This window comes from Peromyscus maniculatus, chromosome 23, assembly GCF_049852395.1.
Source record: "Peromyscus maniculatus bairdii isolate BWxNUB_F1_BW_parent chromosome 23, HU_Pman_BW_mat_3.1, whole genome shotgun sequence".
NCBI lineage: Eukaryota > Metazoa > Chordata > Mammalia > Rodentia > Cricetidae > Peromyscus > Peromyscus maniculatus.
Genome location: NC_134874.1, coordinates 31,566,150 through 31,580,852, shown reverse-complemented (window position 1 = coordinate 31,580,852; position 14,703 = coordinate 31,566,150). Strand labels below are relative to the sequence as shown.

Sequence of the window (14,703 nt, the reverse complement as noted above, 5' to 3'; positions counted from 1 at the left end):
GTTGAGAGTTTTTGTGATCTCTTGGGGCCAGGCTGTAATCTTAAGTTGAGCTTCTATAAGAAAAGACTTTCGTGAAGAAGACAACTTGCCCTAGCAGCAGCATTTGACTATGCTGGAACTTGTAGTTTTCTAGGTATTATAAAACTGGGCTAAACCTCTTCCTGGGTGCATTCTGGATGTCCAAGTTCCAGGCCATGAACCTAAGCAGCCAGCTGTGTACTCAGAATCTGCTTCCTTTAGCACACTGTGTGATGATGTTTTGTGTATGCTCTAACAAAGCTTGCCTAAAGATCAGAGGGCAAAGCCAACCACTAGCTAGCCATAGAGGCCATTCAGTGGTGACATACACCTTTGAGGTCAGCTTTTGTGTTCTCACGCCTTTAATCCCAGCACTAGGGAGGTGAAGACAGGAAGTGATATGGTTGGGTGGAGAGAAGAATGTAAGGTAGGAGGAGACAGGAACCCAGTCCCCTTTCAGTCGGATGATTTTGAGGAGGTAAGAACTCTAGTGACTGGCTGCTCTGCTTCTCTTATCTTTCAGCTTTCACCCTGACATCTGACTCTGGATTATTATTATTATTATTATTATTATTATTATTAAGATCAATTAGAATTAATCTACAACACTGGGTTTCTTTGCTAATCCCTGGGCTACTTTCAGAGGCATCATACAGGTAGCCCATGTGATCTTTGGCCCTAGACATGAATTTCTCGCAGGCAACTAGATTAGCTCTCGCCACACTTGCTTTGCTCACCCAGTGAGGATGACCTCTCAGTGGGCACCCAATCCCACAGTGTCTAGGACCTGTTGAGGGTACACGGGACCCTTCAAGGAAGGGCTTTGGTCTGGTGGGCCATATTCAAAGCCTGAAGCCACCGAAGCAGGTCCCCTCAGTCATGTGGCAGGGGGAGGGCCCTTGTCACTTTTATCTAAGGACTGGAGATCTGGAGGGCACCCCAGGGAACAAGCCTAGCCTCTGAAGGAGCACCACTGAAATTTGCTATCTTAGGCTCCCCAGCTACCCAGTGAGGTTCTGAGGTGTCTCTGGAGGAACTTTGCCTATGTTGGCCTCCAGGACCCGGGTATACTACAAGGGGATGTTCAGGGATGATATACTCCTCTTGGAGACATCCACACCTCCTGTCTTAGGTGTTAGAAGTATTCTGGGGGAGTGCTTTTAAGCCCATCTGTATCTGTGGATAGATACTATCAAAATATCAAATGTGCCTTCAAGATAAGAGATCTGGGTACTAGAAAGATGGCTCAGCAGCCAAGTGTGCTTGCTACTCTTACGGAGAACTAAGTAGCTCCACAGGATGGGTTACAACTGTCTATCACAACACCCTGGAGGGGTGACTCCAGTGGGCATGCCCAGAGACATAGAAATAAAAACAAAAAACATTTATATATGATTATAGGCATTATATTTTTATTGGTAGTAGCTTTTCATCCCCCCCTCCTCCTCCTCCTCCTCTTCTTTCTCCTCCTCTGCCTCTTCCCCTGCTGCCTCCAACTCTACCACCTCCTCCTCCTCTTCTTCCTCTGCCTCCCCTGCTTCCGCCTTAGGCGCCACCTCCTCCTCTGTTTCCGCCTCCTCATCTGTTGCCGCCTCCTCCTCCGTTGTGAACTCCTCCACCGGCTCCTCCACCACCACCTCTTCCTCCTCCTCCTCCTCATTCGTATCTTTATTTGAAGATTTAGGTGGGGCTTGGTATAGTACATTTATCTCTAGGGATAGAGTAGGAATAAGTTCAAAATAGGGAAGGAGTCATGGCACAAAGTGTAGCATGAATCTTAACTGGTCTTATTAATAAAATCAAACCTGTGAGCCAGGTATTGGGGTGAAGCTGGAAGATCAGAGATACATAACAGGCCACAGCTAACCTCACCTGGCCAACTTCTCAGCTGATCTTGTTTCCTCAGACTGGAAGCCTCTGTGTCCTCATATCCCAATGACTCTCAGCTGAACTGTGCTGTTCAAAACCTAAAAGCTTAACCTGCCAAATGCTTAACCAGCCAAACACTGCTAGTTTCTGGTCCTCACGCCTTATATACCTTTCTGCTTTCTACCATCACTCCCTGGGATTAGAGGCTTGCTTTCTGGGATTAAAGGCGTGAGTCACCATGCCTGGCTGTATTCTTGAACACATGGATTTCTGCCTCTGGAATGCTAGGATTAAAGGCGTGTGCTACCACTGCCTATCCTAAGTATCTAGTGGCTTTTCTGTTCTCTGACCCCAGATAAGTTTATTAGGGTACACAATATTTTGGGGAACACAATACCCCACAACAAAGCTCTGGGACACTGCTGGGTATTTCTTGCAGGGACCAGGTTGGCCATCCTAGGTGAGTGACTGCTCCCACATGTGCCACCATCCATGCTACCAACATTGTTGGGGACAATTTTCTATTGGCTGCTGTTCTGTTGTTTGTAACTTTTGGATGTTCCCCTTGGGTCTCCTTTCACATCAGAAACAAAGCTTTGCTTGCTAACTGTGTTGTGCTTAGCATCCCTGTTCCCACTCTGTTCAGCTCCCTGCTTTCCCCAGCTAGGCAAGAACAGCACTTCACCTCTTTTCCACAAGTAATGGTGTGACCAGATGACCTGGTAAGACTCAATTGTGTCTAGCTGGGCATGTCCCTAAGCAATGTCCCATTGTATACACTTCCTATTGGGATTTTGGCTCTCCCATAAACTCTGTAAAGGACTCAGGTGAGGCCACATTTCAAGGGAAGGGGAAGACAACTGGGTACACTTATGCATAAAACAGGAATGAATCCAGGGATCCATGATGGATTAGGTTAGGTCCGATCAGGTGGGCCAGTCAACTCGGTATGCAGAATCAAGAACAAGGCAGCAGGGACACACTTTCATGGATTACTGGGCATAACGTGCAGAGCCGCCATTCCACTCAGGAAATAGGGAGGAGGGTGGAGAAGGCTCTGGGTAAGGGACAGAAGAGTGGTCAAATGATGTGACCGGTGAAGTGGGCTCCTTCATCGCTGTGGACACATTGATTAGAAAGAGGAGTCCCTGAGTTTACACAAGCAGAATCAATCCATCAGAAGTAGAAGGGTACAGGGCAGGCAGACATACTTTGCAATGAAGAAAGACCCTCACCTTACTGCAGGGGTTTCATAAAAGACCTTTGGGGAATATAATCTCCTTTGATTCATACTCTAGACCCGTGGAGACAGGTGAGAACTATACTAAGCATGAAGCCGTATCAGTTTCAGACAGCTTAGAGGACAGAACACACTGGAAGATATGGCAAGGTGATCTGATGAGATGGCAGGAAACTGAGGTTCAGACACACAGAGGATAAGACAGAGAGGACTCAAGAGATAAAATACAAGTGGTCATGCACTTTAATTCCTGGGATTTTGTACATCCATGATGAACTAGTAATATCTGGAAAGGAGGCCTTATCTGGACCACAGAGTCCCAGATCCATGCTCAAGTACTAGGTCAGAAGCTCCAAGATAGGTGTCAATGTGTCTGTCCTTTGACTCAATTGCCCTACAGGTCAGTCTAGTGTGAGGAGCACAGGCTGGAAATGAGCTCACACACAGGCTTCCTTCTGTCCCTGTCCCCACTGACACCTTGTCCACATGACAGAGTAGACCCAGAATGCAATGTTGTTACCTACCTGGAGCTACAGGACTTGACTCCTTTCCCAACTCCCTGATTTGCAGTTCAGCAGTAGCACCTGGAAGAAATCAACAGAGTGGCTCATTCTGCCTACAGAAGATACAGCCACATCAGCTCACACCAGATCAGCCTCAGCTTCCCACTGGTTCCTTGACATCTTAGGTTATGGAAGGTGCTTCAGGGAGGCCAGTCTACTCACTCTGCCACCCACCCATAAGATTGTCTTTTATATAAAGACTGAATGGGGGCTGGAGAGGTGGCTCAGAGGTTAAGAGCACTGGCTGCTCTTCTAGAGGTCCTGAGTTCAATTCCAAATAACCACATGGTGGCTCGCAATCATCTATAATGAGATCTGGTGCCCTCTTCTAGCACACAGGCATACATGCAGGTAAAACACTGTATATATAATAAACAAACAAACAAACAAACAAACAAATGAATAAATAGAAGTAGGCACTTCAAGATTTTAAGGAAAAAGAAGACTGAATGGAAACATGGAGGTACTGTTATAAGTCCTGCAGGACCAGCCAGAAGAGGATTCACTTCTGCATTATTGGGCCCACACTACAAGACCTTTGTACTAAGGTTCATGTCATTGACTACCGACAGTTGTGAGCCACTGACAGTTTCTTCTATCACAACTCACCAATCAAAAGTGAGCACCAGATATACACATATTTCCAGACTACATCAGAATACACACAATTTCCGAGGAAAGCTACTGATTACAACTGATGGCTAGGAGCGTTGTCGGGGACAGAGGCAGGAAGGATGGGTGTTCCGGTGAAGACCATACTTTTATTTTTAAGTTTGTTTCATCTGCATTGCCTGCATATGAATGCTTGTATATCACATGCATACAATGCCAGGCAAGATCAGAAGAGGGCATGAGATACCCTGGAACTGAGTTACAGATGGTTGTGAGCAGCTCTATGGGTGCTGGAGCTCAAATCTGGTCCTCTGGTAGAACAGATAATGCTCTTAATCAAAGAGCCATCTCTCCAACTCCCATTGACAGTGGGGTTTGGTATGTTTGCTTCTACCTCTCTTTACCATTATGCCTGGATGGAGTAGTATTTAAATCTCCAGGCAAATTTACATCTCACTGATACCTTTCATACTGCCTTAGCCTGCCAAGCAGAAGGTACAACCTTACTGTTTCCTGGATCCTCTCCTATCAACTCCAACAGGGCATGCTGTTACTTACTAGGAAAGCTTTCTTTACTACTGATATTCTGATGCTCTTCAACATCTGTGTCCCCCACTTGGGCTATATCTGCAAGAACATCAGGACATAGTGTACCAGGTAAAGCCACACCAGCTCACACAAAGTTGACCCAGGTTCTTCTTGGGATTTTCCACAGAGCCTCTATGGCAGAACCATTTAATCATTTAACTTTCAACTCCCCTTTCCAACAGGAATCCTGATTCAGGCTTCTTAGGAATGAAACACTAAGGTATTTCCTGAACAAGAGAGAGATTTCAGATACTTACGATTTCCAAACACAACAGATGTGATCTGCAACTATGAAAAAGAAAGCATTGTTAAGATTGGGCTATACTGTATCCTTCACAATGGTCTGGTTTTCTCTGGATGACTTAGAGACCGGTGGAAATAGAGCTCTACTCGTGCTGCATATGACACCAGTAGAGACGGAAAGAGCCTTCCTTCCTGGCACTGTACCTCCCAAGTCCACTAACACTGCAAGCAAATCCTTACTAGAACAGGGAAAGGAGTTTCTGAGGGAACTGCTTCTATGTTTCAATTTTAATGAATATGGTGATGTCAACGATACCAGAGAGCTGGAGACCCTGAACTCCACAAAGCAAACTGTCTTTCAAAAAGTAACACACATGGAACCCAAATAGAGCTGTATTTCTACAGAAGACACACAAAGGTATGCTTACCATTTGTCTGGATTCTGGTGCACTAATAGCACCAGATAAATCTAGGAGAAAACAGAGTAACTGTGAGGATGTTGGCAACTAATGATTATAAAACACTCAGGGAATATTTTCAATGTGCACACGTGTGTATGGAGATAGCTTGGGCTGCTGCTGGGCCATCCTCCAGTGTAGAAGGATGTTCCAGAAAAGAAAAAATAAAACAGATCAATATGAGACCTAGGTTCCTTGTTCCTCAATTAAAGCCACTTTAAACAATATAAAATAAATCTAGCTGGTTCACACTTTGTGGCATATACTTATTGCTTTTTTTTTTTTTTTTTTTTGGAGCTGAGGACCGAACCTGGGGCCTTGTACTTGCTAGGCAAGTGCTCTACCACTGAGCTAAATCCCCAACCCTTATAATCCCAGCATTCAGGAGGTAGTGGAAGGAGGACCAGGCCTCAGCTTCAACCATAGAGTAAGATAGAGGCAGCCTGTGATAAATGTGTCCCTGTCTCAAAATAAAAATAATACACTAAAGCTGCATAATTTCTAACTGTATTCTAAATATTTATCCTATACTTGCAGGTCAGTGTAGCTTTTACCATCCAACAGAACAATTTCTCTTTGCAACAGAATGAAATCATAACAGAAAACTACAACAAATAAAAATGCAGAGAACAGGTAACTGTGGGGGGCCTGGCCTGAATCTTCCATCTAGAACATTAGTGCTGCAACCAAAACTGTGGAGAGTGGGAGAAAAAAATCCTCTTCCCCTGGGAACAGCCCAGTTGGTTTTCCAACAACAACTGGTCAGCTCTGAAATCTCATAATACAGATAACATTGTATGGAAAGAGTGGATTATATCTATATATTTAGGAATATATCACACACACACACACACACTCACACACACTCACAAATGCACACTCTCTCTCTCTCTCTCTCTCTCTCTCTCACACACACACACACACACACATATGTAACTACAATCTACAGTTGGAGGGAAGGAGGCCAGAGGTCATAAATTTGAGGAAGAAAGGGGGTGACGCATGGGGATGGTCAGAGGGAGGAAAGAGGAAAATGATATAATTTAATTTCAAAAAACAAAAAGTTTCAAAGCACAGTATGTGTGATTGTTAACACTTGCTATGTGTCACCAACAGGTGTTTCTCAGAACTGCACAGGCTGCTCAACTGATCTGCTTTGGTTACTGACAAGCTGGGTTGGAAAATCTTATTGCTCATAGTGCTATTAGAAAGTGTACTATAATATTTCAGTTTTTTTTTTTGTGTGTGTGTGTTTGTTTTGTTTTGGGACAGCTTCTAAGACATGAGTCCAAAATCTACAGAAGTAAGTCGCCTTGTCCTACATGATTGCTTTAAACTCCAAAGGTCTGTGTGAAATGACCGGACACAGCAGGGAGTCTTTGGATTTTTCACACAAGTGACTTCAAGCATCTGTGGATGTGGTCTAGTTTAATATGCAGTTAACATGACATGGAGGCAATTTGTCATGGACAGGCAGCATCTCTGAACCACATGGTAAACCCTCAGCCCTGCTGACAATGCTCTCAAAATTTTCTTAAATGAATTTAAGGCTCAACCATGGAAGCAAGAGCAATGGATTGCCCAGATGGATTCATGTTTTAACTTTCTGCTTTTGACTTTGATCAGAGATTCTTCATTTTTGTTCTGAAGCAGGGGTTATAACAATCCCCAAGCACAAATGTCATGAAGACTAGATGAACTAATAAAGTATAAAGTTCATTTAAAGTATGAATGGGAGCATAAACTATGTCCTCCATAGACCATTACCCATGCAGGGAAACAAGACATTGAAGCACCTGAAACCCTAATATTCTTTATGCACACAGCCTCATGGAAATCTATGCAGAAACCTGGCTGTCAAGGGCATCTAGAACACCCTTAAAAAGTCGTGTTGACTGTTTTGCTCTCTCCAGAAACAGCAAGTTGGGTGGCCTTTCAAAGAGAAGACAGTAAGGGACACCCTACCTATCTTAACATTTACATTCTTCCTCACCAAGGAGTTAAACAATACTTACCACTTTGGTCTTCTTCCCAGGCTCCCTGAAATTATAGAAACAAAGACATTTTGAGGGTAACATCATGGGGCATACAGGCACATGTCTTTTTCTTTTTTTTAATTAAGATTTTTTTCATTCATTTTACACACCAATCAAAGATCCTCTTCTTCCCTCCTTCCATGCCCCCAGCCTCCCCTCCCAATCCACCCCTCACTTCCTCCCACAAGAAGGCAAGTCCTCCCATGTGGAGGCACATTCAGTAGAGGCAAGTCCAAGTCCTTCCCCCTGCCTCAAGGCTGCACGAGGTATCCCATCATAGGTAGTGGGCTCCACAAAGCCTGCTCATGCACCAGAGATGGTAACTTGTTATGTACACACTCATAAGTGGATACTAGATATAAAGCAAAGAGTAATCAGGCAACAACCCACAACCCCAGAGAAGCTAACTAACAGGGAAGACCCAAAGAGGGACACATGAACTGCCCTGGGAAGGGGAAACAAATGAGATCTCCATGAGTAATCTGGGTATGAGGAGTGGGCAATGGAGGTTAGGGGACAGGGGATGAGAACATAAGGGAATGGGATGGTTGAACTGGAACAGGGAGGGGGAAAGCAATGAAAGAGATACCATGATAGAGAGAGACATCATGGGGATAGAGAAAAACCAGGTGCTAGGGAAGTTCCCAGGCATCCCCAAGGATGACACCAGCCTGGACTACTAGCAATAGTAGAGAGGGTGCCTGAACTGAACTGGCTTGCCCCAGAGATCAGACCGGTGAATACCCTGTCATCACAGAACTTTTCTCCAACTAATGGAAGCAGATGCAGAGATCCACAGCCAATCACTAGACCGAGCTCCAGGAGTCCAGTCAAAGAGAGAGAAGAGGATTCTATGAGCAAGTGCATCAGGATCATGATGTGGAAACATGCAGGGACAACCAAACAAACAAGAGGGAATTCATGAAAGTTGGATCAATGGCTGTGGTGCCTACATGGGACTGGACTAGGTCCTCTGCATGGTGAGACAGTTGTGTAGCCTTTATTTCACTGCCAACATTAATGGCTGGCAAAACAAAGATATATCTGTGACAAACCTATGATATTTTTCAGAATGATGTATCTCTAACCCTCCTTCAGTCACCAACCACAAAATAATCTAAAGAAGAAGCATTGTTTTCCAGAGGGACAGGTGATAGCATATATTCTGTACCCTGACTGTGCCATTCACAAATGCTCTTTCTCATAAGGTGTCCATCGGCAAGGAACTGTTCTACTATTCCAGAAAACACAGCATAGTATATATACATACTGTCATATTTTAATAGGCAAACTCAAATAAAATAGGAAAGTCAGACAGCAACATTTCCATTTCAGTCATAGAAAGTCCACCTTACCTCAGTAGAATGGTCGATTTCTTCCTCTTTAGAAAATAACTGTTTAATATCAGGGGCATCTTCAGTATCTAGGAAGAGAGAGTGACTGTTCATCACTGGTGCTGTGGGCCATGGCTTCCTTAGAGAACAGTGCTTAGCTTACACAACAGGCTTATATGTATGGCTATGCTCTCGAGGCTAGACCGAGGGGCTGCTGGAGCATCCTCATTGAAAGCACTGAGTCAACGAGAAGCAGGGAAAAAATGGAAAATGGAACACTTGCAGTGTGCTGATGGGAACAGAAGACAATAAAAGTCTTCCAAGGGTACAAGCTTCCCATTACTCCTATCAATCACTTGAAGACCAGACGGATGGTCTTCTAAAACTAAGAAACAATGTGAGTTTTAATTTATGCTAAGTTGCCATCTAGTACACACTTTCCAGGGTACCAAAAGGAATATGGTTTATGGAGTGGTATTGGTGAACACGAGAAAATAAAGACCATGATAACGTGTCCCCTCTGCAGCACATCTGGGTACCTCAGAATGCTGGAAACAAAACAAGGCTCACAGCAATCCAGAAGCTAATTCAATGAACCACTGAATTAGCATTTTAGCCTCTAGTGGCACCATGCTCCACTCCCTAGTTCAGTGCATGAACCATAAAGGGGCAGTCACATCCCAGGGAAAGGAAAACCTTAAATGCTGTTGTGTTGGAGCAGCACAGCTTTTCTCTGGAATAGATACTATTTTTAGAGTAGGCTAATAGAGCAATGTAATTTTTCTCTTTGGAGTAGAAAGCACTTTCCCAAGTCATCTGCTAAAAGCATTGGCAGACCATATTTTTTCAGTGGTTTCCTGTGGTAATAGGTATATTCTGGGGCAAACATTCCATAAAATGAAATCACAATAAAACGAGTATCATGGAGATAATTTACACACTTCCTACATTCTTTTGGTTAATCTAAGATTCACACAAATGGAGGACAATGTACACACACACACACACACACACACACACACACACACGGTTCTGAACAATCAAGACATGAGGCTTTATTTCTTTTCCCATTGACACTGAAGTTCTGTTCACATAGGAAGGTTAAACTAAGAATTCTGTACCCTCCAGTGTATTGAAGCTCTCCCCCACAGACCAGTAGAATCCCATGACAAAGACAGGATACTTGCTGGTTGTATGCAGTTAAAACTCACTCCAATCACTAATTCACTATTACAGAAAACCCCCAGAAACACACGAGGAAGAGAATAATCATTGTAAACAATTCATTCACAAAGTCACTAAAGAAACTGAAGATTTAAAACACACAGGAGCAATAATCAACTTCAAGGTAGTAAAACCATTTTATAGCAATGTCTGATTAACAACAAAAACCATAAGGTATTTTTGAAAACATGAAATATGTAGAAATGTGCTACTAAAACTCAAAGTTTCTAGTTGGTAGCTTTAAAAGGACATTATCATAATATTCATCTGATTGTAGTGTGAAATTTAAGATTTAGATACTAACTTGGAGAACCTATAGAGTTCAGGAGACTAGAAAGGGAACATTAATTGGCAAGGAGGAAGGAAGATAGTAAGGGGGTCATGGGGGAGCACAGGTGACATGAAGGGAAAAGGGGGAGTAAAGGGAGGGAGGTCTGAGTGGGGAAAGGGATGGCAGAACAGAACAAAGGAGGGACAGCACGGAGGATGTTTGAAAAGGCTAAATGGAAGATCATAAGATTAAATAGACACTCAAATAGTCAAACAAAAATGTATAATTGGAATTGCTCCAAACAGGGAATTATGCCAGATGCCATGGCTTGCCATGTAAACATTTGACAGCCTGGAAAGATGGCTGAGGTAAAGGTCATCTGTCTTTTTCAGAGGACATGGTTGTGATTCTTTGATAGGTTGTATATATTTTATGGAATTATAAAATGGATCATTTGCTTCCGAAAGAGGAAAAGCACAGGAACCTCCCATTTTCCTCGTACTTACAGATCTCTTTCCTGCTCTCTTGCACTCCCAAGCACAGGGTGTGACATGGCCACTACTGGGACCCTTTCCCATTGAACCTGGCCAAGAAGGCTGTTACATATTTCAAATTTCACTTGTACTTTGGGGACTCTTCAGATCTAATCCATCTGTGTCACCCACATGTGGATTAATGTGGGGCGTTTACTCACCACCCCCACAGCTTGCTAGAGTTTTCTTGAGTGCGAGCAGCAGGACATATTAGACAGAAGGATTTATAGCGGAGAATCTTGCGGAGATAAACAGATAGAAAATAAAGGATAGCCTCGAGAGGGCCTGGAACCTATTTCAACGGGCCCCGACTGTCTCTTGCCCAGGGTTTTTATAGAGACGCCAAGGGGTGGAGCAAAAGACCTCCTCCCCCAGCACAGCCAAGTGCAGACCATCTCAGACACCTGCACTCAGGCCCGTGGTCCTGATCATCCTCTATTCGGACCTGCTGGGTAAAGCCACGAGGAACCCCAGAACGGGCTCCCACAGATTAAGTAGCAGATAGGGTTACTCACCTGTTTCTGCCCATATCAGGTGAAGCTACATCAACTTATACATGTGCCCCAGCTTTCCTCTAGTTCATAGTATTCAGCGAGAGCCAAAGTGACTTTTATTTTTATTTAATTTTTTAAATACCTCTTAAAATTCTATGGTTGTATTTCTAGGGATGAGATAGATACACTGATATATTTCAGATAGTGCAAGTTCTGGTAAATCTGTTCAGTTTTACCTATGGCACAGAGGATAACTGACTACTACATATAATGGAAGCAAAGCCTCAATATGTACAGTACCTTCCCCTTGGGTTTGTATTATTTTATCAGATGTGCTACCACTGGCTGGAACAGCAACTGGAGTAGCTGGAGGTTCCTCCATAACTTGAGGGATGATAGTTTTTTTCTTACAAAATCTTCTAAAGAATGAAGTAACTGAAAATGTAGTCACAACAGGGAGAGTTATGTTAGTTTACGGCAGAAAACCAGAAAACTAATCATGGCTGTGTGTTTGTAAATATGGTCTAATTTCCTGTTCCAGCTAGTCATCAGTGTCAAGAGTGTTGCTTGTGGAAGATCACATTTTGTGATTAAGCAGTATACAGACAATATAGGTACTGTCTGCATTTACGTGGCTGGTGCAATACAGAAGGAGCAGGACTGAATGTGTTGTATGGGTTTGGTGCCAGATGGGAGCTCTTCCTTCTGACAATCGCATGAATACACTGTTGTTCATACGATTCCTCTTTCTTCCATGCTTTTCTCCAAACACTGGAAGTTTCAGAAGGACTTCTCATGATACTTTCTAGTCTAAAAGAGAACTACAAATGGTAAATCATAAGGAAAGGCACATGTACAGCAGAAATACTCCAATGATGTTTGTTAAATATCAGAGGAATTCAGCTAGAAGCTAGTGACTGAATTTAGAGCGATCCATTGCATCCAGCATGGGAAGTGTGGCTGTTGTTGACTTTCATTCTTTATTCACCTGTGGTCCTTGTAGCTTACAGAGAACATACGGTATTAATAGCCTTACATGACTGAGAAGTAAACAACTGTGTGCACTCCCGACTTTTCACCGTTAGGACCACATTAGTTACACCCCTGTCACTGTGACCAAACCCCTGACAGGAGCAGCCTGAGAGAGAGAGATATTCTTTACCTTCCAATCCCTGACTCAAAACTGGAGTCACTGGAGGGAACTGGCTTAGTACAAATATGTGACTCTTCTCTTGCATCTTCAACCTGTCATATCCCTCCCACTGACTAATTGTGACTGCCAGGGAACCCCACTGAGAGATTATAGATTCGAGCATATTCCTTAGAAATACTCAGAGTCCAAATCATTCTACATCATGTTATTGCACGATGGTTTGACAAAAATGAAACTTCCCTTCAATTGGCCAAGCCTTCCTTGATGTCTTCAACATGACCAGGTAAGGAAAGCAGTCTGGCATTTGGGTGGTAAGTATGCACATGGCTTTCTAGATGACAAATATCCTCAGCCACTGAATGGACAACCCAGATAAATGTAGCTAGAAGGGCAGGGTCTGTATTAGCACCAAGTGTGCACCACACCTGCTCTGCTCGACTCATCAAAGTCCAGTTTCTACACACTCTTCTACCCACAGACTCTACGGGGCAATTGAGTCAAGCTCATCCCCTAACCATTATTTTAAACTTCTAGAAATACCTCTAATGCAAGATCAGGCTGAAAATCCCTATGTATAAAAGGATGAGTTTCAATTTATGGTTCTCCTCACTCTAGCTCTGAAGAATTGGGTTTACAGAAGTGTGCCACAATGGGCACATATTATACAGTCATTGGGATCAAATCCAGGGTTGTGCACATGCTAGAAGCACACTAAACCGAACTGGTCTTTACATTCCTGCCCATTGACCCTCTTTGACAAATCTGACTGTGAGGCTACTCTAACACAGCCAGCATCTTCAGAATGATGATACCCAGCCATGCTCTGCCTGTGTAACTCACTGCTGCTTATATCATTCCACTGAGTGCTCAGACACAGCAGGCAGCAGGGAGACTGACTGCCAGTGATAGAAGTAATTCTGGAACACAAACTCGAGCTCACCTTTAAAGATGTATAGATAGCCAAAAGAATGATCCAGTGCAGCTCAAGAATGAAGGGATGACTGGAGGTCTTAGTGGACATTGCCTATAAATTGTGTGGCTCTTTGGGCTCATGTTAATGTTGTCTAATCTGTTAAGCTTTTACAATAGTTCTTACTGGAATGAGCCATCTCTTCCATAAATCCAGTTATCACACACATCCGACCTATTTTTCAGTGCAGTGTCTCCTATAGTCAAATGCTCTGATCTGACCAAACATATGGACTTTCTATGGTGGTATTTTATTTGTACTGAAATGTGATTTAATTGTATGTTAATAAATAAAGTTGCCTGGGGTCTGAGCTATTAGAGCCATAAAAAGAGCGTGGCGGTGGTGGCACATGCCTTTAATCCCAGCACTTGGTAGGCAGAGCTAGGTAAGTCTCTGTATGTTCAGGGATACAGCCAGCATTGGAGACACACGCCTTTAAGACCTGGAGGGCTGTACTTACAGGCAGTGACGAGGCAGTCACGTGTTTGGGTTTACAACCAATGAGAAGGCAGAACAGAAAGACTATATCAAGACAAACACACAGGAAGTAGGTCTCTTTCAGAGAGGTAGGACCACCACAGGAGGAAGGGTAAGGTTTTAGCTCTGAGCTCTGACCTCTTGGCTTTCTCTTTTACATTGGTTCTGTGTTTCTTATTTAATAAGACGGTTGGTTACATCTACAAATTTCCATCTATCATACTTATGAGTGTCTGCAGGCAGCTAAAGAGTACTGCCTGGCTTTCTGCCCACTTGGTGCTCATCATTGTCTGCTGTTTACCTAGGGCTGGGTTATTGCAGGCAGATGCTGGGAAGATGGGCCTCTCACATAGGTATCCCTGAGCCCTTGACAAAATAAAAAGTACTTCCTGAGCTCTACCACTGGAAAGACTGATGACCTATCCATACACTTTGAGCTATCATTCTCCAGAGAAATGCACACAAAAAAAACCAAAACAAAACCAAGTCTATCACACATCTGTACGGTGAGCTTTGAACACTTTTTTTTTAAGGTAAAATGTGTATCTTGCTTTTTGAATTGACAAATTTGTCACTGGAAAGTGGACTCTGTCATAGGGATAACTGTATTGGGAAAAAAA

At 43.4% G+C, this 14,703-nt stretch overlaps 1 protein-coding gene across 1 annotated transcript in view; it reads right to left on the bottom strand.

The window, feature by feature from the left end:
• Window positions 1–1,407: 1,407 nt before the first annotated feature.
• LOC143270579 (uncharacterized) overlaps window positions 1,408–14,703 on the bottom strand; it is a 91,319-nt gene continuing 78,023 nt past the window's right edge. The window contains exons 28-34 of the mRNA XM_076561005.1: window positions 11,784–11,918; window positions 8,983–9,050; window positions 7,607–7,631; window positions 5,562–5,602; window positions 5,148–5,178; window positions 3,652–3,711; window positions 1,408–1,729 (exon numbers count right to left, since the gene is read on the bottom strand). Of these exons, the coding sequence (XP_076417120.1) occupies window positions 1,431–1,729; window positions 3,652–3,711; window positions 5,148–5,178; window positions 5,562–5,602; window positions 7,607–7,631; window positions 8,983–9,050; window positions 11,784–11,918 (659 nt within the window). The 3' untranslated portion in view covers window positions 1,408–1,430. The remainder of the gene's footprint in view (window positions 1,730–3,651; window positions 3,712–5,147; window positions 5,179–5,561; window positions 5,603–7,606; window positions 7,632–8,982; window positions 9,051–11,783; window positions 11,919–14,703) is intronic.